Genomic DNA, 23347 nt, shown 5'->3' with positions numbered 1-23347 from the left:
GTTCTTCACAAGACAAAAAAGGACATCTGTTCTTCCAGAAAAGTAGACTTTAAAAAAGGACATAAAACCAGACAATCCAGTCAAGTACTTCTAGTTCAATGCACTACATTACGATCACCGATCAATTCTATAAAACTTATCAATCATCCTCCTGTTCATCTAACAAAAGGTATTAGAACATATAATGGCCACCGACTGTACACACTTGCTAAGTTGCATGACAAAGAGTTGTCTGAGAAAGGATCATCATACTTCAACCCCCTCAGTGATAACCTTTCCTTTGAATTCCTATTCTGTTTGTTCTGTGAGGGAAGAAGTCCAACCGATACAAGTCTTGACAGTTTTTCCATCTAATATGTAATGCATTCTTAAGTACCTATGGTTGATAGAAATTGACATCAAGCTTGTTTTGGTCAAACAAAGTATAAATACATAGGGGTTTTAATAGTACTTTATATACATAGGAGTAAAAGTATAAATATAAAAATTTTTAATGGGTTAACGGTTTACCCGATAAGAAAATTGAGTAATCTGTCCCCAAACCATTAAGTCGTTAATTATAAAATCTCAATCCATTCATCATCCATTACCCCGATAATCCGATACCAATAAACCAATTAGCCATCGATTACGTTCGATTAACGGTTTCGGTTCGATTTTGAACTACTTAGTCCTCTCTTGAAGTATGGTTCCCTAACGTGCTGATTTTTCGTATCAGAATTTATTGTATTGGAAGAAGGAAAGAAATCAACTTGTATCCTTATATTTTTATTTTTTATATGATCTCAAATATTTAAATATTACTTCTTGAAAGAAAAAGGAAAAAAAATCCTTTCATTTTGCCACGTCATCTTGATTTACTGCTTCTACCTCCTAAAGGGCTCCACATGCTGATTTGTCTAGATTAGGCTCTTCTAAAACTCCAAAACTGTGTCGTTTTATTCATTAGCCATTATCTCCACACTCTCTCTTTGGTTTCATCGACGCACTCCGTTTTCCTCTCTCTCTCTCTGAATATCGGCGAGCAAATGACGACGTCGTTCGGAACAACGGCGACGCCGAAAACGGCGGCCTCAGCTTCACCGGCTGTATTTCCGGCCAAAAATGCCCCGAAGTCTTTAACTTTATTACCGTTCTGCCATCATCGCCGTTACAATCCTTCACGTTCCAAATTATCCTTACGGTTTGCTACAGCGCCCAAACTCCAATTCTCCTGTAAGGTATTATCGCTTTAAAATTTATTTGTGTATATTTTATGTATGCAGGTAAATAGCGGAGTGTCATGCATGAACTATTATTTATTTGAGTATAAGTTGTATAAACCGACGCTGTAAATAAATAAGGCAGGTTATCGCGCAACAATGATAGTTTAAAAATTCGTTACAGTGTCGGTTGATATTAGTTCAACTATATTTTGTTTTAGTTGGATCTGGATTCACAATTTTAAGTCAGTATGTAGACTACTACGCAAGAACAACATGTATGACACCTCAGTCACAAACTATTCGGGACTCTTTTATGAATGTATACAATAAAGCTACCCTTCAGTTCCAAACTAGTTGGGTTGGTACAAGGGCAGCCCGGTGCACTAAGCTCCCGCTATGCGCGAGTCCGGGAAAGGCCGGACCACAAGGGTCTATAGTTGGGTTGGTATAAATTTTAAAAAAAATTTCAGTTGTAATCAGAGGCGGAGCCAGAATTTCAATCTTATGGATTCTGGATTTTAGAATGACGATTCAAGTGTTAATAACTGGGTTCTAAATTTAATAATTGTACATATTTAATGAATTTGTTAATACAAATGCACTGTTCGAGCAAAAGCTATTGGGTTCTCCCAAACTCGTAGCCGGGCTACTAGCTCCACCCCGCATGTACTTATATAGTTAAACTCTACTTTGTTTTAGTTGGAGCCACATTCACAATTTTAGGTCAGTGTATGCAGAGTATCATGTACACATACTGTTGTAAAATATACAAAAAAAACATCTATTATGTCCCAATCACAAGCTAGTCGGGACTCTGTTAGTGTAGGTTTATGATACAATAAAACTACGCTTCAGTTCCAAACTAGTTGGGGTTGGTATAAAAAGATTTTCAGCTGTAGTTGTATAGTTTGAGTGGAGCTCACTGCTGAAGGATGCATTCGCCGTGGTTTTATTTATATTATCAGTATAGTTTTATTTCTTTTGGGTATTCGTTTGCTTGTCAAATTTCATCCATGAACTTTAAAAGTCAAAAGAAGTGAAATCTACAAGCTGAAATTGAAACTGTAAATAAAAAAGATACCTTATTTGTTTTGTTAAATGCTATGAATGAGGTCTAGCTAATTGATTGGAAATTAAAGGTTTCGTCTTTAGTAAATTTGTGTCAATGTTTCTCTTTTTATTTCTTCTGTTACTCTCTTTTCTTCTTCGTTGTTAATATTAATGAGAGAAGAGTATTAGAAACCTTTATTACTGATTTGACCTGGGTCTACGAAGTTGGCAGAATAAACAGCAACAAAAACTATTTTGAAACTCCTTCATGTTTTGAGAAAACCTAAGAAATTTTCAAAACAATTAATGAACAACACTTCTACTATTGGTTCTACACTTTTGTTGCAGCAGTTCCGAATCTCAGATTTATAGTCAATGGGGTCAAAATGAGTGATACACACAGTGTGTGTAAAGCATATTTTTTTTTTTTGCGTATGTACTTATGGACAGAAGTAATGGGCTTAGTTGAGCCCATTGAAATCTTCTTTTCTCGTTAGGTTTTCTGTTACCATCAGGACCCAATTTTTTTTATTGAAATAAACTCAGTACCAAGCTGAGACAAAGTACATCAACAAAACGAGGTAGGGATCCTCTAAAGCTGTAAGGATTCCACAAAGTCCAGCATTACATTAAATCGTTAGCAAAACCTGCATTATACCATCTTTTTAAACTATCCGGACACAATTATTTCATCGACAATTTTGTATCTTCAATAATGATGGAATTCATTTGTTTAACTTGAAAGAATCATTCAGAGCTGCACTTCCAGGGCATTAATTTGGTGGAGGAAACACCTCTTAAGAGCATTGGGTAGAATTTAATTTCTTTTTTGAGTGCATTTGCTTTTAAAAGTTGTTAAAAAGTAAAGAGTTTATCTTGGAAGTTAGATCATTACAGTTGATTCTGCTGCACTTGGTGCATCTGTTGGTGAGTTCTTTTCATCTTCTTTCTTTTTCCTGGAAAATGGTGATAGATTAATATATGCTAAGAATTTGTCATATGGAAGAGTTATTTGGCCCACCAGCCCCCGTGGCCAAATAATACTCTGTATAACAGATAACTTTCCCAATAGAAGAGCCAAATTACCAAAGATGACACTTATTATTACTGTTTACTAGTACCAGATAAAGAAGACTGTTGTGGCAATAATCTTTTTTTTTTTATAGGGGTTGCAAACTAGTCGGAATCATTCAGCCGTAGCAAGAGCCCAATTGAATGAGGTAAGATTCTTTCAGTGGTTTTCATTGGAGGAAATTCTTTCAAATGTTGTGTCATTTGTGAAAAACCTTTTGGAGCCATCTGTTGCCTTCAAGGTTGCTGTTGGTGGATCTTCAAATGATGCAGCCACTCCAATTACTCAGTCGGAAGAGGTGAAATCGCCATGTGAGACTTCATCAGCAACTTCGGTATCGGAAGAATCAATATCTAACTTTATTAGCCAAGTTTCAAGCCTTGTCAAGTAAGTGCTCCCATTTGTTTCTTAGTTCTCTACAGAGACTTTTCATGAATAGTCATGACAGACTGTTCTTTGTGCAGGCTAGTTGATTCTAGGGATGTTGTGGAGCTACATTTAAAACAGCTTGATTGTGAAATTTTAATCCGTAAGAAGGAGGCACTACCACAACCACCGCCTCCTGCCCCTGCACACACCCCACTTCTACAATCATATCATGTGCCATCTGTACAATCTAGCCCACCTCCCGCACCTGCTCCTCCTCCAGTTCAAATCCCTGCACCTTCTCCAGCTGCAGCAAAGCCATCTGACTCATCTGTTCCACCACTCAAATGCCCAATGGCAGGGACATTATATCGAAGTCCAGGACCTGGTGAACCACCATTTGTGAAGGTACTGCATGTCCGCCTTTTATGTAATGAATTCAAATATGGAAACCTCAAAAATCAAAAAAAAAAGGAAAAGAAAAAGAAGAAAAGGAAAAAATACAGTTAACACTGTATCAAATAAGATGCTGGTTTGATGCTCTCTCTCTCTCTCTCTCTCTCTCTCTCTCTCTCTCTCTCTCTAATTCTTTTGGCTTGCACGATGTGCATTACGACAGGTTGGTGACAAAGTGCAGAAGGGTCAAGTTCTTTGTATTATTGAAGCAATGAAATTGATGAATGAAATAGAGGTAATCTTTTCTCTTTTCCTATTGCTATAACTTCCTTGCTTGCTGTTGCTCTCTTGTACTAATGTAGGAACTCTGTTTCATGACTTTTAACTGTTTTTGAGTAACATATCTGCTACTGCTTGTAAAATGATGCCGAAGAATTTTTGGTTCTTACCTGCACAACTATTAGAAAGGCATTCAGTCAAATTGAAAGCATGATTAGAAATTATATACTCATTCACCAATGAATATTTATCTTACAGCTCATACTTCTCAGCTGTTTAGTCCTGTGTGGAATTAAACTAGCATCATAACACTCAAAAAGTTCTGAGATCGAGATTGCAATTGGTTTCTAATGTATAACCTGCTTTCTGCATAAACAAATAAGAGATGAGGTCTCCAAGGGGATGGCCTAGTGGTTGAGGCATGAGAGTAAATATCTGGTGATCCCAGGTCTGAATCCTAACTGCAACACTTGTGTGACCCCATGCTCCTGCGGTGGTTGGTAGGATTTCCTTGGCAACTTAAACTTGTAGGCTGATCAGGCTGCCGTATGGATTAGTGGAGGTTTGCATAAGCTGGTTTTAGACTAAGAACTTTTGATTTGCCATTGTACCATCTGCGTTTCCTTTCCAAAATGATGTCCAGTGGTTTTGCTAGAGCTTACAAGAAAAAAAAGAGAGACAATCTTAAGTATCCCTAAATTTATATGTTTCTACTCTACTAGCCCAGACCATTTCCTATATATATTGGACAAAATATCTGTTTCTGCTCTACCAAACAAACTAAGAAATTCTGCTTAGAATAATTGGATTAGTAAAAGTAGTAAGGAAGATGCCGAAAGGATCCTGAGGGTTTGATCGCATGGTGCAACAAACTTAGATTTTTATCCTTGTAGGTTGCTTGGAAAATGCTGCATGCTTAAACTTTGTGGATCAAGTTTGGATTTTGCTGTGAAATGTACAGAATGTTTGGAAACACCTCTTTCTGCGCTTGTGATTCATCTTGTGGTTGTGATAGTAGCATTTGATTGGGGTTATACCAGTTGCCAGTCATTTTAGACTTGGTAACATCGAAGGATGAATTTGATCGAGGAAACAGGAATCAATTGTCAAATTCTGGTCATTGGCAAGAGGTCGTACTGCTAGAGGGATTAGAGATCAAGTGAGGTCTTCTTTTCACGAAGTTGAGTATAAGTGTATGTCTTGACAGGTCACCAAGGTAATCAAGTGTGGTCTTCTTTTCAAGAAGTTGAGTGTAAGTGTATCTCTTTACTGGTCACCAAGGTAATCTTATTTTAGGAAGTGAACTAAGTTTCTGGCAGTTAGCTACTCAACCAATTAAGGAAGCCAATATAAGAGAAATTTAGGGGGCTTAGTGTTCCTAAGAATGGTTGGGGCTGGTGGATTTTAGAGATAAAGAGAAATATCCATGGTCTTTAATAATTCACCATTGCCTCATTTTGAGGGGAAAATATAACTTAAAGATTATACCTGGACAGACTCTGTTCTGGGAAGGGCCATTCAGTGTTTCTTATGGTGTAACTACACTGGAAATCCCTAATTCGATATACTCTGTAGGCCCCTCATTCTCCCTTCTCTAATATGTTGGGAGTTTTAATAACGGAAAAAGCCTTGGAGTAACCGGTAAAGTTGTTGCCATGTGACCAGGAGGTCACGGGTTCAAGCTGTGGAAACAGCCTCTTGCTGCAGGGTAAGGCTGCGTACAATAGACCCTTGTGGTCCGGCCCTTCCGCGGACCCCGCACATAGCGGGAGCTTAGTGCACCGGGCTGCCCTTTAATATCGGGAAAAAAAAATCAGAAGTTCTATTTCTGCGGAAATTCTTCTACAGATAATCTTATACCTGTTTCAATAAAATGCTTCTATATGGATTGTGCCTTCCTTTGATATGCAAATATAGAGGGGTATAGATCAATAGTCACTTTTGATGACTATCTGCTAATGCTCTTGGCATATCTATCAAAAAAAAAAAAACTCTAAACAAGCGGCAGAGATTTCATGTTTCCTTACTGTCAAAAATCCTTTCTTGGCAATGTGATGCCATTTTATGGAAATTAATGGTAGTTATGACTCCTGTCACTATTTTACCTGTGTTATCCATCTTCATCATATTGACATAAAACACCCGTTCCTTTATATCTGATACTTGAGAGCTGATGAGAGAATGATGGCATAGAAAACCTTGCGGTAACATTTTGTTAAAGCATTTATTTGTAGTTTTCGCTCAAGGACAACATCTAGGGTTGTCCGTGGAACTCCCTGATTTCCTTTTTCTGATAAAGTAATAATTTTTAAAAATAGTTTGGACAAAAGATGCCCATATACAAGAAGAAAACCAAAAAGTAGAAAACCTACAGAAAGGGAACACCCTGATTTTATCTCCTACTTTTACACTGTCCTCTTAATGTGCTTTTCTAGTTCCACCATAACAAATGTAGGATCTAAAATGATTTTATTTCTAGTTTCTTTTAATTGTCTTGCTCTGCTTAATTTGACTGCTATGCTCTCACTATCTCCTTCAGGCTGATCAATCAGGAACCATCATTGATATCCTTGCTGAAGATGGCAAGCCTGTCAGTGTTGATATGGTCAGTTTCTTGACTAATCTAATCCAACTATTCAGTGGTATTTCAGTTTATCTTAACAACATTTCCTTCCTAATTCCATATTTATCTCTGTGCAGCCTCTGTTTGTCATCAAACCTTAGAATTGTTCAGAGTAAAACCCAGTAAACAATAAGCAGAGAAACTTGGAAGGTGCTACTTTTGTTCCGTGAGATCTTGCAGTATTTCAGTTGCGATGGCATGTTACAATGAACGACAATGAAGGAATGGTTGAGCCTTGATGAACTCATTAGGAGATTTTTTATTTAACCCCGCAGTATTCTTTGACATTCTATGGGTACTGGCTTACTTTTTTCCAGTCTTTTAACATAGTGAAGTTTGTGCCTTTAGCAAATTAAGGATTTTGTGCAGTTGGATTAGCCACCTCTCGTTCTCTTCATTCTGTTATCATTTGCCTAGAAAATAACCGTAAAAAATTGCCTCTGGAACGCTCGTAAAACCTTCATAGAACAACCAATTTGTCAACTTTTCAAAAGAATCTTTAGTGAAAAAATTTCAAAAAAGTTGTCCGACGCGGCTCCAATCTCCTACAATTCTGCAGAAATCATCAGTTAATTTCCTCGGTTGTTTACAGTTCGTTTATCTTACGCTTAGCTTCATTAGCTACTGCTGTACGCCCATTCAAGTACTTGTATTTTTACTCGCATAATATATTTTCAAACGGCAAACAACTTTTGAACATAATGAGAAGCCGCTTGAGATGGTTTGGTCATATCAAGCAGATGCATTAGTTGATACATGTAAACGAGTGAAGGTGTTAAAAAAGCAACGTATACTTAATTACACGGAATGAAGTTTTTTTCGAACGATCTACACTCTTGTAACCCATGCAACACTTCACAAAAATAGGGGATAAAGGAAGAATTCTATATAAAGTAATCATAATTACCTAGAAATATATTCTAGTTATATTAGTACTTATGCAATAGGTAATATGCTTTCTAAGGGTCTTTTGTTCCTAATAAAAATTTATGTAACAGTAGAAAATATATAAGACTTCTAATATTTTTATTTTTATTGTGTAATATATGCCTGAGATGGACTTAAGTGAAGCTACATGATCCAAAAATTCACATAGCCAATCAAAACTTGTTTGGAATTGTAACGTAGTTGGTGGTAAAAAATAAAAATTGAGAAACACAATTTATATAGTAGGTAATTCCAAATGAAGCATAAATACTGTTCACCCATTATCTTCCCTTATTCTTATTCTTTATTTTTATTTATCTTACAACATTACAACTTAAAAACAAAAGCACAAAAGAAGGAAATAATGAGGCCGGCTACCCTTGGTGATTTACAATAGAAAATGAAATCCACATTGAGCTTCAGACCTGGCCCAACTACCAAACTGAAACACCAACGTTGAACTTATAACACAAACATTAACCAAGTTCAGTCCTCCAATGAAAGGAACCGCTAACCCAATACGACCCGTTCAGGGAAAAAAGCCCCTTTAAAGACGGGTAGAAGCCTCAGATAAGCGCGGAATTCAATTACTTGTGTTAGTATATTTTAGCTTTAAAAACACTCGTCCACAACTAGTGTTTGCACCAAACCAGGATGCATATCGTGGCTGCACACCTCAACCATAGTCAATATAAACTCTCATCTCAATTTGTCGCGTGCTAAGTTCATATAGTAAACAAGTACAAGCATTTCCAGGAACTCACAAGGTAACTCGCCAATCAAGTATAATTTACCCATCAATACGTTTTAGCCAGAAACACACCGGCGGACTCCCGAGAGTTTGTTTTTGGTCGATGCTTGTATTTAAATTTCCATTGAGCTATTTACTTCCGTCATGAAGGTGCAATCTGAAAGTGCGGCATTCAAAAATACAAAACCTTGCATTGTCATAAAATTTAGCTGGTGCATAAAACGCACATGTAATTTTGAAGGTCAATCTCAAATTTCACCTAACACTGCAGAATCAAAAACTGACCAAATAAAGACAGCAATACATATGGCATCGTCTCCTGGATACTACAAAGTACCAAACATCCAACAAGTCGCGACACAACTTTTCCAGCTCTCCATGCCACAGCAGCTTTCACCTAGTAACGATCATATCGCCTGGAGACAGAAAAGAAACAGTTAGCATATATCGAACCCCTATTACCAGCAGGGGGTGCACTCACATCAAGCTAATCAAAAACCCTTCTCAAATGCATTTCTGTTATAAACTAAAGAGAAGGTACTAGTGACTGCATCAAGTATCTATATCTGCTAAAATCATTATAAGTTTTGCACTTAGGTGGAAATATGTAGTAGCTTTAAATTCTAATTCGCATGGAGTAAACGAAAAAAATGCAACTAAATGAAATATGAAGAAATACCATTTTGATAAAGTATTTGAATTAAAAAAAACATTTTAAACTTCTTATTCAAATGAACAAATATAGTTTTAACTTTTTGATATCTAAGACAAATTAGTAAAAGATTTTCTAATTCTAAACCTCTAATTAAAAACTAATCTACTTGCAGTAAATTTTTTATTTCCTACTCCTAATTACTAACATATTCATACAGAATGTTTGTTTAACAATCAAAATATCACTACATCAATTATATTTGTTGTTCAGTGCTGCCCTTTATAAGACGAATCCCATGTGCACCAGCACTAAGCCTGAGCTGTTACGGCTTAAGCATGTCTAGTGCGAGCCTTTAGCAACTGATTAAAAACACTAATGTAAAGGAACATGATATATAATGGGGGATAAATCTATGACAGTGCCTTCCCCAAAAATTTTTACCACATTAGTGGGAGGTATGGGGCAAATAACCCAACATCCCTAGCAAATCTCCTTCACTAAAATTGTATGGGGCAAATAACCCAACATCCCTAGCAAATCTCCTTCACTAAAATCAGAAGCCCTCCGCAAAGAATTGGAAGCTACTCATTATACGGTACATGACAACCTCACACCTTTAAGTCCACACAAAATAAAACTATATATAACGCAATCAGCTTAGTGGAAAAAATTAGAACCTGTGGCGATCATAATCCCTTGACCGTTCTCTTGACCGTGAACGTGATCGCCTATGACTTCTTGAATCATAGTTGCGAGAGCGGTCTCTATTTCTGTCACGCTCACGATCATAGTTGCGATCTTTACTCCTGCGATCGTGATCTCTCCCTGCTTCGCGGCTATCAACTCTGTCCCTGCTTGATTCTCTATCACAATCCCTGCTTTTTCTTTCTTTAGATCTGCATATATTAAATTCAACACTTGACCACAAGATAGTAAAAGCAACAACAGATAAAGTAAAAAATGCTGAATAAGCATTTCATAATAGGAGATCCAACACTACCTCCTATCTTCTTCTATGGCCTTCCGCTTCTTGTTTCTTTCTTCCTGGCAATTTGACATCATTGAGATAGCACAATTGAAGCATATAACAAACTCCCACAGTTACGTCCACAAAATTAGAATGAACACATATTCATGGAATAAACTAGCAATGTAAAGAATGATAAACAATGTTTTTCCCTTCTTTTATTGACGAGGTAATTGGTCAATCAGTAAAGATATATGTATTTTGATGCCCCGCCTAAGGGAGAGTCAGTTCAATAATAAGAAATACTTATATAAATCAGTTGGGAACATGCACATCCGTACTTATGCTTCAGCAATTAAAAGCTGGAAGAAAAGTGTTGAAGACACATCCAAATGAATAAAAGTGTGATCTCTCTAACAGCTTAAGTTTTTAGATGAAAGGGCCACACACTTTAACATGGTATCGAAGCACGTTGAAGTCCTGAATTCGAGTCTCACTGCCACCCATGATCAAAACGAATTTTCACGTGCTTGGCCCATGAAAAAATTTAAGGCCCACACATGAGGGAGCGTGTTAAAGACATAATTAAGTAAATAAAAATGTGTTCTCTCTAACAGCTTAAGCATTTAGATGAGATGGTCACACTTCAACAAATAAAATCATATTTTAAATACATAAACGTCATAAAGGATAAGTATTAAGCAGTCGCTATAGCATAAGAACAATAGTAGGAAATACAAAGGAGTTTCTCGTAACTATGGCCTGACACCTCTATCGGTATTGAGTCAATACTTGTTTACCCTAGTTATGGATGAGTTAACCAACACAATTTAAGATGTCGTCCCTTGGTGTATGCTATTTGCTGACGATATTAACTGACGAAACCAGCAAGGGTGTAAAAAAAACTTGAATCATGGAGAAGCACTTAAGAGTAAGGATTTTAGGATAAGAAGTAAGAGTGAGTATATGCACTGCAACTCTAGTCAGCTTAAGAAGAGTGAAGTTGAGGTGAAATTAGACGGGATTGTTGAACCTAAATGAAAACAATTCAGATGTCTTGTTTTTCCATGAGAATGTAATGGTAGATGAAGACGTTACATTGTACTAAAATCAGTTGGTTGAATGGAGAAGTGTTACCAAATTCAGATATCATGTTATGATAAAAGGATGCCTACCAAAATGAAAGGTAAGTTCTATGGAACACTTGCAAGACCCACAATGTTATGCAAGAGAGAATGTTGGGCTAAAGTTCAACATAACCTAAGTGCAGCAAAGACGCGGACGTTAACATGGATGTGTGGTCATAGTAGATCAAACAAGATTAAAAATAACTGCATCTGCCAGAAGGAGCAAGTAGCACACAATGCACATTGAGGATAAAAAGACTAAAATGAGTCTTTTGAGATGGTTTGGTCAGGTCCTGTGTCGACCTCCAGATGTACCGGTCCACAAATGTGAAACTATGATGAGTGTAAATATTTAAAAAGGACGAGGTAGATCTTTTTTTTTTTTTGAAAAGGACGAGGTAGATCTAAATCATATGGAAATGAATTTTTCTCGAAAGATCTACAATCTCTTGGTAGCCATGCTGACTTAGCAAAAGATATGACACAATGGATAAAAAGATCTATATAAGTGATGCCAACTAGTTGATGTGTTGTAGTCAAGTTAATATGCTTACTTTAGGTCTTATGCTTTCTAGGAGTCTTTTAGGTCTATTAGGGATTTTCATGCCAGTTGGGGAAAAAAAGAACTTATTTTGTATAATGCTAACCCAAGATGAATTAAAATGGAGAAAACATGATTAGTGAGGATTCATATTGCTGATCCCAACTAATTTGGGATTGAGGTGTAGTAGTTGTATGAGTATCTCCTTTACATAACTACTAACTCTTTCCTGCTCTCAAAGAAAATCAAGTTGAAGTCACTTATTCAACTATTCTATCATGTCTTAAATTATACCCTAATACAAGTTCCATAAAAAAATATTTATAGTTCTAAGCACACATTTCACGTCATTATGAGGTGATATGAGAACTTATTTTCCCTATGGACCTACAAGATCAGTAAAAGACAATAGAAAATCTCTACAAAAGAAAATATCTGAGGATAGCAAAACTCCAAAAGAACATACATATTGAAAATTTCTACAGAAGAAACTGAAACAGCAGGACCTCAATCAAAATATTTAAATTACCAATTGAGCCACTAAAATCAAATACTTGTTTAAATTTCTAAGTTGATGACTGTTCCGCAGAAGCCACTCAATCAGAGATCATTTTATGCAACCAGATAAATGAGGAAACAAGCACAACTGTTATACTTCCAATAAATGGGCCTGCGCTGCAACAAAGAAATCTTGAAAAATAGATATTCTTATCTTTACCTGAAGTTCAGCTAATTTCTCACGGATTTGCATATAACCCAAATGAAGCTTTCCTCCAAAATGATCAGCTAAGCGACGGTCACTGAAAAGAAAAGATGAGAAAAGCAAGGATAGCTGGATATTATTAGTACGCTATCCAATTAGTTTTAAGAAACAAAAATTGTAGAGATAACAAAAAATGAGGTTGCCCCATAACTTTCTAGCTAAGCATAACATGACTAATAAAATTTAACACAGAAAAGACGCACATTATTTAGCGGCAAAAGTTTATCCTCGAAAAACTGGGCCCAAAAAAGCCTGCTGGTGACAAGGAGGTACAATCGCCATGTCAAAAACTGAAGCACTCAAAACTTCAAAGTAGCTCTTTATTTCCCTAAAAGCTACTTAGCATATCTTCCAAAAGCTGAAAAGGAAAAAGGAACATTCACCTGTCATAAACACTTAAAAAAGCTCCACAGATGTCGCACACACGGAGCTTTTGATCAGTCTGCAAAAGTTATAAACAGCATGTCAGAGATAGCAAATTCATGTCAAGACCACATCCTGAGATTTCTCAGCAGGAATATATGCAAGAATAGAAACAAAGAACAGTCATTGTTATATGTGCCCACTTGAGGCAGTTATTCTAGTAATACAGTACCCAATTTAAAAAACATTTCAGTTCTTTCTTTGACTTAGGTACTCAAGGAATTCTTAATAGTCAGTTCATTTCAAGAAAATGTTAAGCCTTCCATTAGCATCGGAAACTATGAAAAGGAGAAGAGAACCTCTATGTATATGCATATATGTGCCCACTTGAGGCAGTGATTCTAGTAACACAATACCCAATTAAAAAAACATTTCAGTTCTTTCTTTGACTTAGGTACTCAAGAAATTCTTAACCGTCAGTTCATTTCAAGAAAATGTTAGAGACACTTCCATTAGCTTCGGAAAGTATGAAAAGGAGGAGAACTTCTTAGTTCTTATTGACTTGATTGATTAGAAATCTAAAAAGAAGCTTCTAAAATTTGCTTATTTTGAAAAGCGTTTTTTCTAAAAGTGCTTTGCGTAAAAATACTGCAAGCAGTATATGAGGCTAATCAATTTGAAAAGCACTTTTGAGCACTAAATTCGTGTTTGACCAAGCTTTTTTCATAATGGTAACAATTGTGTTTGACCAAAAAAACATACTGAGTGGAACTTCCTATCCTTATTTGGTCAATCACACTGATAGGCACTCTTAATAATCTGTAAGATCTTTTTTTGGTTGTAATTGTGGTGTTTGGGCATCTCTACTAAATCATGAGAACCTATTACCACCCAACAACACATGTATAAACTAACTCTATCCACCAAAGCTTAAACAGACGAGAACAAAACACATGCTTTTTTTGCCTTGAACCTGGCCCATGGTCCATTCCAGCTTCTTGACCACCAGGTCACACCTTTGGATGCTAAATATTTTGTAATATTTTCTTATAACAAATATTTACTAATTATTTCTTAGCTATACATGTGTGAAACTAGACACATGTTCTCTTAATATTCAATACACCCCTCAAACTAAGAGTGAGAAAACCAACTTGAATTTTCTAATTTGGAAATATAAAAAGTTGCCATCAAAATCTCACTATATTACATAATCACCAAAAAAGTGTTAAGATTCTTTCCTCCAGAAGTCACTGGTAACAGATACTTTTTGCACTAGCAACGAAAAGAAGAAAATTGTAGCATATGTCCAGCACATCATCAATGTAGCTTGAAATTGGCAAAAGAATGACAGGAAATAAAAATTTAGAGAAGGGTGTTGGTCGCTATAAAGAGGAGGATGTCAAGCATTAGGCACCATATAGAGCAAGCAAACCCACCCACTGCCTCACCATGCTTTCAGAAAATAACTCTTTTTTTCAATTTATGTGTCGTACTTTCCTTTTTAGTATGTTCCCAAAGAAAATACTTCTTTTTATATTTTTATTTTTTTAATTCCATCATTCTCATTTTATCCTTAATGACACATCCTGATAAGAATGACATGACATGTTTAAAACCACAAGATCCAATTGATAATTTTGGTATGTTATACACACCTTTAGTTTTCACTTGTGGGAATACAGTGGGTTTTTTATTGTTGTTGTTGATGTTGTATACACACCTTTAGTTTAAGACCGCAAGATTCAAAGTCTTCAAAACTTTGTGCCTAGTCAAAACTAAGACACATAAAATATAACGGAGAGAATAATATTTTGGCCCCTCTTTCAAGGAATCGTCTGGCTAGATTTTCAAAATAAAATTGCTTTTCGTTCAGATTAAATTCAGTGAAAGTACTTACACAAACTCATAATTGAGGAGAAACAAATACAACAAATAATGCTCATCAAAGTTGTAGAAAGTAGACTTACAATCCGCACATCAACTGCAGTGTACTTTGAGGAATCCTGACCAGGGTCTTGCCTCACAGGCAGCTGAATGAGGAAGACAGGCATATCAAGGAGAGAAGTGTTAAATGTAGTCGAACTACAAGGGTAAGTTTTTTAAGCCCCAAAATAAAATTAACAAAGAAAGATAAGAAGGGCAAATTAAATTCTAAAAAGTTATATTTGAGCACAATTGAGTACAGAAAGAACTGTTCGACAACCTTCTTAAGAGCTTCCGCCTCTTCCAATGCTTTCTGAGCTTCATCAACCATTCCTTGCTCACCTAGATAACCCAGTAAGAGGAAAAATGTAAGATAAAGCAAGAAAAGATTCAGCAAAATCGTGTCATGCTACATATAAAGCAAGAAAAGATTCAGCAAAATCGTGTCATGCTACATAACATCCTTTTTATAAATTAAGGTAACTTTGAAAGAAGAAGAAAAGGTGCACCAAGGTACCAAAATACTGTAAAAGGTATAATATTCAGCATTGAGCTTCCAAAATATAACTCACCTATACAACAAGACATTTTTTTTTTTTTTTTTTTTGCAAAGATAGAGCAGCTATCATAACGTAATTCTAGTGTACTACTCACTTTGAGGGTTATAAAACACATGCTCCCATCGTGCTTAAATCACTTTTAAGGCAATTTCTATTAACATAATTCTCGACTATTTCACCGCGTACCCGTTACCTCCCATTAAATGTGTTTTTATCGCAAATTGAGACCATGGGTATGAGCATCATACACTGAGTCACTGAGATTTGAAAATGATTCCCCAATGCAGAACCAAATGAACTGGAATTAGCATAGGTATATTTACAAGATTCACAGCAGAATATCGCTCCTCTGATGTCAAGGGATGATAACTATTTTCGAGTTCAAATATCTAGTTAAAAGCACATTATTTTTCACTTTAGTCACATAATCAGCCTGCCATTTCCATAAGTATTTATTAATAATAATCTCAAGGTTGCCTTTTCAAATACAGACACTTTTTTTTAATAAGTAATGGGTGTTGGGTAAGATAAAACCCAAACTTGGTCACTATTTTTTCCTGGTGTTACTTTCCATTTGACCTGCTCATACACTCGTGCATGGACATAAACCAAAATAATGAGACTGTACCATATCCAGCGAGAATCAACAGCATATCAAAGAGTGAATTCTAACTCTTTGAGTGGAAAAATTGGAGGTTGTAAAGCAACACAGTTTAGAGCTATTTAGATACAATATCCAGAGAGAGTCAATAGCATATCAAAGAGTGAATTCTAACTCTTTGAGTGGAAATATTTCGAGGTTGTAAAGCAACCCAGTTTAGAGCTATTTAGTTTTACCAAGATCTTCTGCTTTCTTCAGCTTCTCATTTATCATTTCTTGTATGCGAGGATCTGGAGCAGCTGCGGGCAAAGGTGCTAACTGTGGACCGTTCTGAAGTGGCTGTGGTAAAGATGCTCGATCTTTGTTAAATGCATCCAAAAGGAGCATTGACTGCCATTGGATAAAAGAAAACACCTATGAGTTCTAACCATATACACTACAGCCATATGAATATTAAGTATCGCAATGTCATTAGTTTTTGCCTATGTTGACTAATTAGCAAATTAATTCAATGTCTCCAAGTTCCCTCTGTACCTGTTTGTCTGCTCTCTTAGTTCTGAGTTCTTCAACCTCTTCCAGAGTTCGAATTTTCATATCTGTCTTGCCTTCAAGATCTGCAAAGAAGTTAGATTGTTCAAGAACTTTGCCAACTCAAAAAGATCTTCACCAGATAGAAAATGGCATAAAATAATAGCACTTTACATTTTATTCCTCAACAATTCAATTCGCTCAAATTTACTAGGCTAGATCCGAGTAAGAAACTGAACTATGTAAATTCAGACAAAGTGACAACGAATGTTATCATATCACCACCAATCATCAAGCCTATTTTACTCCTTTAAACTGTTTCATGCTCAAGCAGTATATAGATTAGCAAGCCAACTTGTCATTTTCATATATAATGAAAAAAGTAAAATATAAGCAACCTTATATTGGCAAATAGCCAATCAAGACCACATAAGCATGCTTTCCCGATGCAGGCAGTCAGCTAAGCCTAAAAGAACTTACCATTTTCTTAGAGAGAGAGCCTAAAAGAACTTACCATATACATCAGCTTCTTTCAACTTCTCCTTGATTTGCTTTGACAACTCATCAATCTCCGGTGTCTGCAATTTAGGCGAGTTGACAACACTTGTAACAAGGACTAGTAAACAGAGGAAGGGCAAAGAGGAAGTGCCAGTGACCAATAAAAGAAAACAATGAGCTTGGAGCCCAACAGTTGACTATTACCAGAGTAACTTCAGATACTGATATGGCAATAGCAGCTTTGGCATCCTCCTCGTCAAGCCGTTTAAGGGCTCTAGTTATTTTCCTGTCACACTCAACAATCAGCCTATCAATTGCATCCTCCAAGTCCCTGTCATAGTTATCCTGACCCTTTTCTTTTGCTTCGACATATCTAGAAAAGGTTAAGGTAATGATCAAGAAGCAATATTGATCAAAGAATGCAGCATCTCTTGTGCAACCTTTTTTCTCCCAATAAGGACATATCTTGACATTTCTCTTCTTTTTTTTTATGTTTGGGCAGATGGTTTTTTTAATTTTTTTTTTTTTTTTGGGGGGGGGGGGGTGAGGGGAAAGGACTGCACTGATGTACAGAAAATCCGTGTTAACAACGACCATAATATATTTCACAGACGTCTAGTTAATGACTCAGTTCAGCAACTAGGCAGGCAGTCGGCCAGCAATATTGTAATAGTTTCTACAATCATTTGACCTAAATAAAATAGAACAGTGATTCATTGAACTGTAAATAAATCAAAGAAAAAGGAGAATGACAGAATGTATGAAAAAACAAAATTGTATAGTTAAACAACCTGCGACAACAGCCAGCCTATCTAGTATGTATCGAGACAAAAAAAATAATCTAGTTTTACTTAATAGCCCATGCATGGCCATGAAAACATGAATATGGAACACTTGCAAAATCATAGTATACACGTCAAAGAAGGATACTCTTTTCTCAGTTGCAAAGAGTGCACCTTAGGGCATGGCCCCATATCCATTTTCTGCACAACAAGAAAGAAATTAAAATAAAAAATCAGTGCACAAAATTTATAACCAACAAGGAAATGCAGAGGAAGGGCGTAGACCTAGAACAAAACTGAACAACTCCACCCTCCAGCCCACCAAGGATTTACTATCGTATATTCTTTTTTTTTTAAATAGTAAGGATGCCATCTGCAGCTGACCCTTTAGTACTGACTAGTTTCACCTTATCCAAAAATTATTGACTAATTTCGCTTGACAAAAATTATTGCATTTAGATTAAATAAAGCTTGGTATCATATGAACAATATTGGATCATTTTCCTTTATAAGCATAGAGCATTACTGATTAAAACTTGTCGTTTCACTAGTTCACATCTTCATACTTGAACGAGTCAATTATGGTGGACAACACTTAACCTATATGGTACCCAACGGGTAAGGACAGCTGCTGTAGATTATGTCATGTTTAGCTGGGCATTGAGATGTAGAGAAAGTAGACCATTTTATCCCTAAACCTTAATGACACTCTTTTATAGGAATGACATGCCATGTTTAAAACCACAAGATTAAAAGGTATTTTTGGTATGTTATACACACCTTAGGTTTAAGACCACAAGATTCAAAAGTCTTTTTTACATTCTTAAACTCCAAGCATAAACAAACTAAGAAAAACAAAGTGCGGAGTCAAACTAATTACATAAAATGAAACGGAAGTAGTATGACTTTATCAACAAAAAATTAAAAAGAAAAAACTCTAGAAGAATTTTCATTTACGATGAAATTTAACAAAATTGACCAGCCGCAAACAGGAGAAGTCTCTAAATATTTTTAAATGCAAATAAAAAGCATCACATCTAGCTGATGGGCTCCCTACCAAATGTGTTTTGAAATATCTAAAAACTAAGGTCTTTTTAAATTTATTATTTTGACCGGCGAAATATCAAAAGTCTAAGGTCTTTCAACCGCAAAGAGCTCCCAAAACCCATGTAATTAAAAACCCCGTGCTAAAAACAAAATAAATAGTACATAATTCTACAAACTCAGCATTTTTTATAAAGTAATAAATTATCAAAGATTGAGCAAAAAACATACGTATACTAGTATACCAAAAAAGTAGAAAACCTACAAAAAAAAATATGATTTTTTACGAACGACACCCGATCTTCTATACATAAGGAAATTTCATGGGCGCACCAAAAAGAAATAAGGGATGAGAAGTTACTCCTCAATTGTACAAAATTCTTCTCTACACCCTTAAGAGCTTTCATATTTCTTTCTCTCGAAAGGACCCACATAAGTGCTAGTGGCGCAATACTCCACTCTCTGCATATTCACCTTTTTCTACCATAATTTCAGCTGAACATTACCTCTTTCATAGTGTCTAGCATCACCCAAAGTATGCCAAGCCATCTAAGAGTTCCCCACCATAACCTTAGAGCTATAGGACGATGTATGATGAGATGGAGGACATCTTCACGACCCCCTTGCACATAAGCACTAGTTGAGATAAGCAACCTTTCTTTTCGTCAGATTCTAAAACATCAAGAGATGGTGGACATAAGCACCAAACCACTTGGACATAAAGCACTAGCTGAGATAAGCAACCTTCCTTTTCCTCACATTTTAAGCCATCAAGACCACCCCATTCTACTGCTAGCCATGACAAAAAAGCACTCTTTACTCAAAACTTTAGAAAACCAAACCGAGCTACATGGAAAGACAACCTCCTCCGTAATGAGAAGTTTTTCATAATAAGACTTGACATAAAATACTCCATTATTCCCCACACCACCGCTCCATACACTACTGTAATGTGCTTTCATTGTGGAGCATACCAACCAGGCTTTGGAACTCTACCACTTCCTACTTGAAAATTCTTCCTAAACCTCAAATTTATAACTACTACTCCATCTTGTAGTCATCGGACCAGATGGATAGGGCATGAAATTCAGTAAATATTTGGGAAAATAATCCTCAAAATGTTATCATACACCACTTCTGCCCCAAAAATTCATCCTCCTCCCATCCCTTACCTTGAATGACGCATCGGCAGTAGACTCTTTCCATCCCTTAAATATTCCTCCAATGTTCGCACACATAAAGAATAGTGACATTTTTAGTCCTCCAACCCCTTCCAAGGTCCCATATTTTTCCACTACTACCTTCCTCAAAAAAGAATATTCTTCAATCCTAAATCTCCATAACCATTTACCTAATACTACCTTGTTGAACACCATTAGAGTCAATTGATTTGTGAACAAGTTAAGCTAGAATTATAATTAGGGGCGGGAATGACAGGATTATCTAGTTGATGTACTTATAATTATAATTATTTGGGGATGGTTGGTTCATTGAACTAAAAATGAACATACGGAATATAATATAATACACTGTTTGGTTTTACACTAAATAAGTTTTTTTTTTTTATAACTGTGGTGTCCGGGCCAGCTTGCGCGCACCTCGACTAATTCCACGGGATACCTGCCACCTCCCACCAACAACAGGTACCAGGTAACTCTATCCACCAAGGCTTGGATAAATACATTAAATAAGTTTGAATAAACTTTTATCTAATTTTAATCTTGGATTTCTTAAAAGTCTTTGGGAGAAGCGCTTTCGAGAAGCGAAAATGTGTCATTTTGTTATTCTATCCTGGGATAGTTATCCCAAATATAGTGTGGTACAAACAACCTCGGGGCTGCTTTTACCTGAATCAAAAGTTCAACCAAATCGCAGATAAACTAATCCCACATTTTATCTCAAAATTATTATCCTTTATCCTTGTAATCAAACAACCCCTTAGATCTTCCAAGACCACTCCAACACTTAAGGGTAAGAACGATCTCCCATCAAACCATGTGGAAACCTCCCTATCATCAAACCCCATAGATAGTTTCTCTAAAGTCTTTCCAACTTTCACGTGACACTTCCCGGAGCTTGAAACAAGGACATAAAATAAGTGAAAATGGTTGATAATGTGCTCTTAATAAGTACTTCTTTATCTCCTTTGGACAAATATCGTTTCTGTCATCCTACAAGCTTCTTCTCAATCCTTTGTAGTACCGGGTTCCATGTTGTTTGATCCTTATTTGAAGCACCTACTGGCAAGCCAAGGTAGGTAGTGTGATAAGCCCCAGCCTTAGAGTTCAAAATATGTGATAACATTGCAACATACTTCACCTCTCCAACTAGTATGATCTTTTCCTGAAAGTTGATCTTAAGGTGTGACACTGCCTGAAACCATGTTAACACATGTTCTTGGTGTTCCAGCTAAACAAACCCAATATAACCTTAGCATAGGGCTTCGTATGTATATTTTTTGAATAAAGCTTTTCAACCAAAACATCTTATTATGAGTTCAATTTAGCAATTATGTAGCAAACTAGTTGTTCCAACTCCAACCTCTTCTTCTTTTTTTCCTTTTTCCAGCCAAAATGCACCAAAAATGCCTAGTCTACGAATGCACGCACAGAGCGGTTAAGGTTATCCTTTCGTGACCTGTAAGTCACACGAACTCAAGGTAACAAAACAGCTGAAATGCAAGGGAAAAGCTGTACATACATTCACTCTCCCATACCCGGCAGTAGTCGAAGAACACCTAATTTTCACACGGTAAGATCTCTATAGAGCAACAATATTTCAATCTATGACTTCAAATTTATTTAATTATCAAAATTAAAAATTAAATGACCTAGGGATTCAAATACAAACAAACAAATGAGGAAACAGGTAGACGCAGAGATAGAGAGAGCGGTGTTATCAGTTACGCACAGTGAGTTGGAAGAGTTCGTGAGGGCAGAGACCGGAGAGAAAGAGACGGCAAACTTCACGGTCATAGTACTTGCGATCGACCTCCGTTACGTCGCCGTTTCGGTTGGCTCCCATTAACACATCCAGTTGCTTCCTTATGGCGTCCATTGATGATGAACGCTTGAAATTCGCCGCTATTCAGGCTTGAGTTGCTCAGTCTATGGAAAGGGTTTTTTCCTTCAGTCTTCCTCTTTGGAAGCTTTTCAGTTCTCCAGTGCGCTTGTTTTATAGGGTTTGGCAAATTGGCTGTTTTGTATAGTTTTTTCCTTTTCGTTTTGGTGAAAAATAGTACTATATTTCCCCTTTCCTGTCATATTAAGGTAGCAGTATAGACTTTTTGTTATAATAACTAGCAAATTAATAATGACACGTTGTAGTTTAAATATTTATTTATATTAGTTTTAGGATACGTATCCAATAACAATGTGTATAATTTTTTAAAAATTATAAGCTCTTGAAAATAAAATTTGAACAAAATAAAAATTCTTGAAAATGGTGAATATTTATCATATTCAGTTGATAAAGTAGCGGATGGCCTAGCTAAGCATGAAACAATCAACATAATTTTAGAGGCTTGGTGAATTTTTATGTGTCCCCTTCTTTTAATATAATTTTGTATCAAAATGATCGTCTACGTACCATATATTACAGACATGTCAATTATATATTAAAAAAAATTAGCAACAGACAAATTATTTTATACATGATTCTATTAGTTATAAGATGAATTTCATAGCTAATTCTTATTTGTTTTTAGTCAGTTTATGTAATAAACTATCTTAGTAATAATATTAGTTTGTTTTTTGCCAAAACTTTGTCCATCTATTTAACGCTATTATGCATTACGGTAATTTAGTTAAAGCTGTAAATTCACAAATATATTATTACAACAATAATTAATATTTCTAACAACCTTGGGGTAGAGAGACTGTTTCTGATAGACCCTCGGCTCCCTCCCTCCAAGAATTTTCCACTTTGCTCTTGGGATAACTCAAACTCACAATTTCTTGGTTGGAAGTGAAGGGTGTTTACCACTAAAGCAACTCAATCTTGTCAATATTTCTAACAATAATGGTAGATATTAGTTCATATCAACACTTGCCTTATATTTTAAGAATAGAAAATAACCGATTCAACAACAAAGCTGCTAAAGAAATATATATCATTTAAATTTTAAAAACAGTAAATATTTCATAAGAAAGGAAAATAAAAAGGCAAAATTGGTGTTGTATGATTAAAGGACAAAGAATAAAAAAAATTCACAAATCGTGGACTTCCCTGGTTGGAAAAGGAAACTTTTCTCCAACTTTTTTGTATTCTTTTTATTGTCTTGATATTTTGTTTTCTTATTAGGAAAAGATATCAAAAATTATA

The 23347-nt window shown here is 35.9% G+C and overlaps 2 protein-coding genes across 2 annotated transcripts; one reads left to right on the top strand and one right to left on the bottom strand.

Moving 5' to 3' along the window:
• Nucleotides 1-941: 941 nt before the first annotated feature.
• LOC107765648 (biotin carboxyl carrier protein of acetyl-CoA carboxylase, chloroplastic) lies at nt 942-7347 on the top strand. Its single transcript, XM_016584317.2, has 7 exons — nt 942-1220; nt 3422-3475; nt 3569-3714; nt 3792-4101; nt 4313-4384; nt 6908-6973; nt 7069-7347. Exons 1-7 carry the CDS (start codon nt 1029-1031, stop codon nt 7090-7092), a joined length of 864 nt encoding a protein of 287 aa, XP_016439803.2. The 5' UTR covers nt 942-1028; the 3' UTR covers nt 7093-7347.
• Nucleotides 7348-8848: 1501 nt separating this feature from the next.
• Nucleotides 8849-22221, bottom strand: LOC107765649 (U1 snRNP-associated protein usp106-like). Its single transcript, XM_075227860.1, has 13 exons — nt 21935-22221; nt 18129-18181; nt 17403-17571; nt 17215-17278; nt 16707-16786; nt 16409-16562; nt 15292-15353; nt 15056-15118; nt 13106-13164; nt 12678-12759; nt 10325-10368; nt 10002-10220; nt 8849-9085 (listed from the first exon to the last, which is right to left on the bottom strand). Exons 1-13 carry the CDS (start codon nt 22079-22081, stop codon nt 9067-9069), a joined length of 1215 nt encoding a protein of 404 aa, XP_075083961.1. The 5' UTR covers nt 22082-22221; the 3' UTR covers nt 8849-9066.
• Nucleotides 22222-23347: the final 1126 nt, after the last annotated feature.

This window comes from Nicotiana tabacum, chromosome 13, assembly GCF_000715075.1.
Source record: "Nicotiana tabacum cultivar K326 chromosome 13, ASM71507v2, whole genome shotgun sequence".
NCBI lineage: Eukaryota > Viridiplantae > Streptophyta > Magnoliopsida > Solanales > Solanaceae > Nicotiana > Nicotiana tabacum.
Note: the sequence above shows the minus strand (reverse complement) of the source record. Positions and strands in the feature narration are given on the sequence as shown.

Bases quoted from the DNA above. Each gene is read 5' to 3' on its own strand.
- LOC107765648 (XM_016584317.2), top strand. From the start codon at position 1,029: ATGACGACGTCGTTCGGAACAACGGCGACGCCGAAAACGGCGGCCTCA. The intron at 3,715-3,791 runs GTAAGTGCTCCC...TTCTTTGTGCAG, and splicing joins CAAGTTTCAAGCCTTGTCAA to GCTAGTTGATTCTAGGGATG. The intron at 4,385-6,907 runs GTAATCTTTTCT...TATCTCCTTCAG, and splicing joins AATTGATGAATGAAATAGAG to GCTGATCAATCAGGAACCAT.
- LOC107765649 (XM_075227860.1), bottom strand. From the start codon at position 22,081: ATGGACGCCATAAGGAAGCAACTGGATGTGTTAATGGGAGCCAACCGA. The intron at 16,563-16,706 runs GTACAGAGGGAA...ATCCAATGGCAG, and splicing joins CTAAGAGAGCAGACAAACAG to TCAATGCTCCTTTTGGATGC. The intron at 15,354-16,408 runs GTAAAACTAAAT...TGGGTTATCTAG, and splicing joins GAAGAAAGCAGAAGATCTTG to GTGAGCAAGGAATGGTTGAT.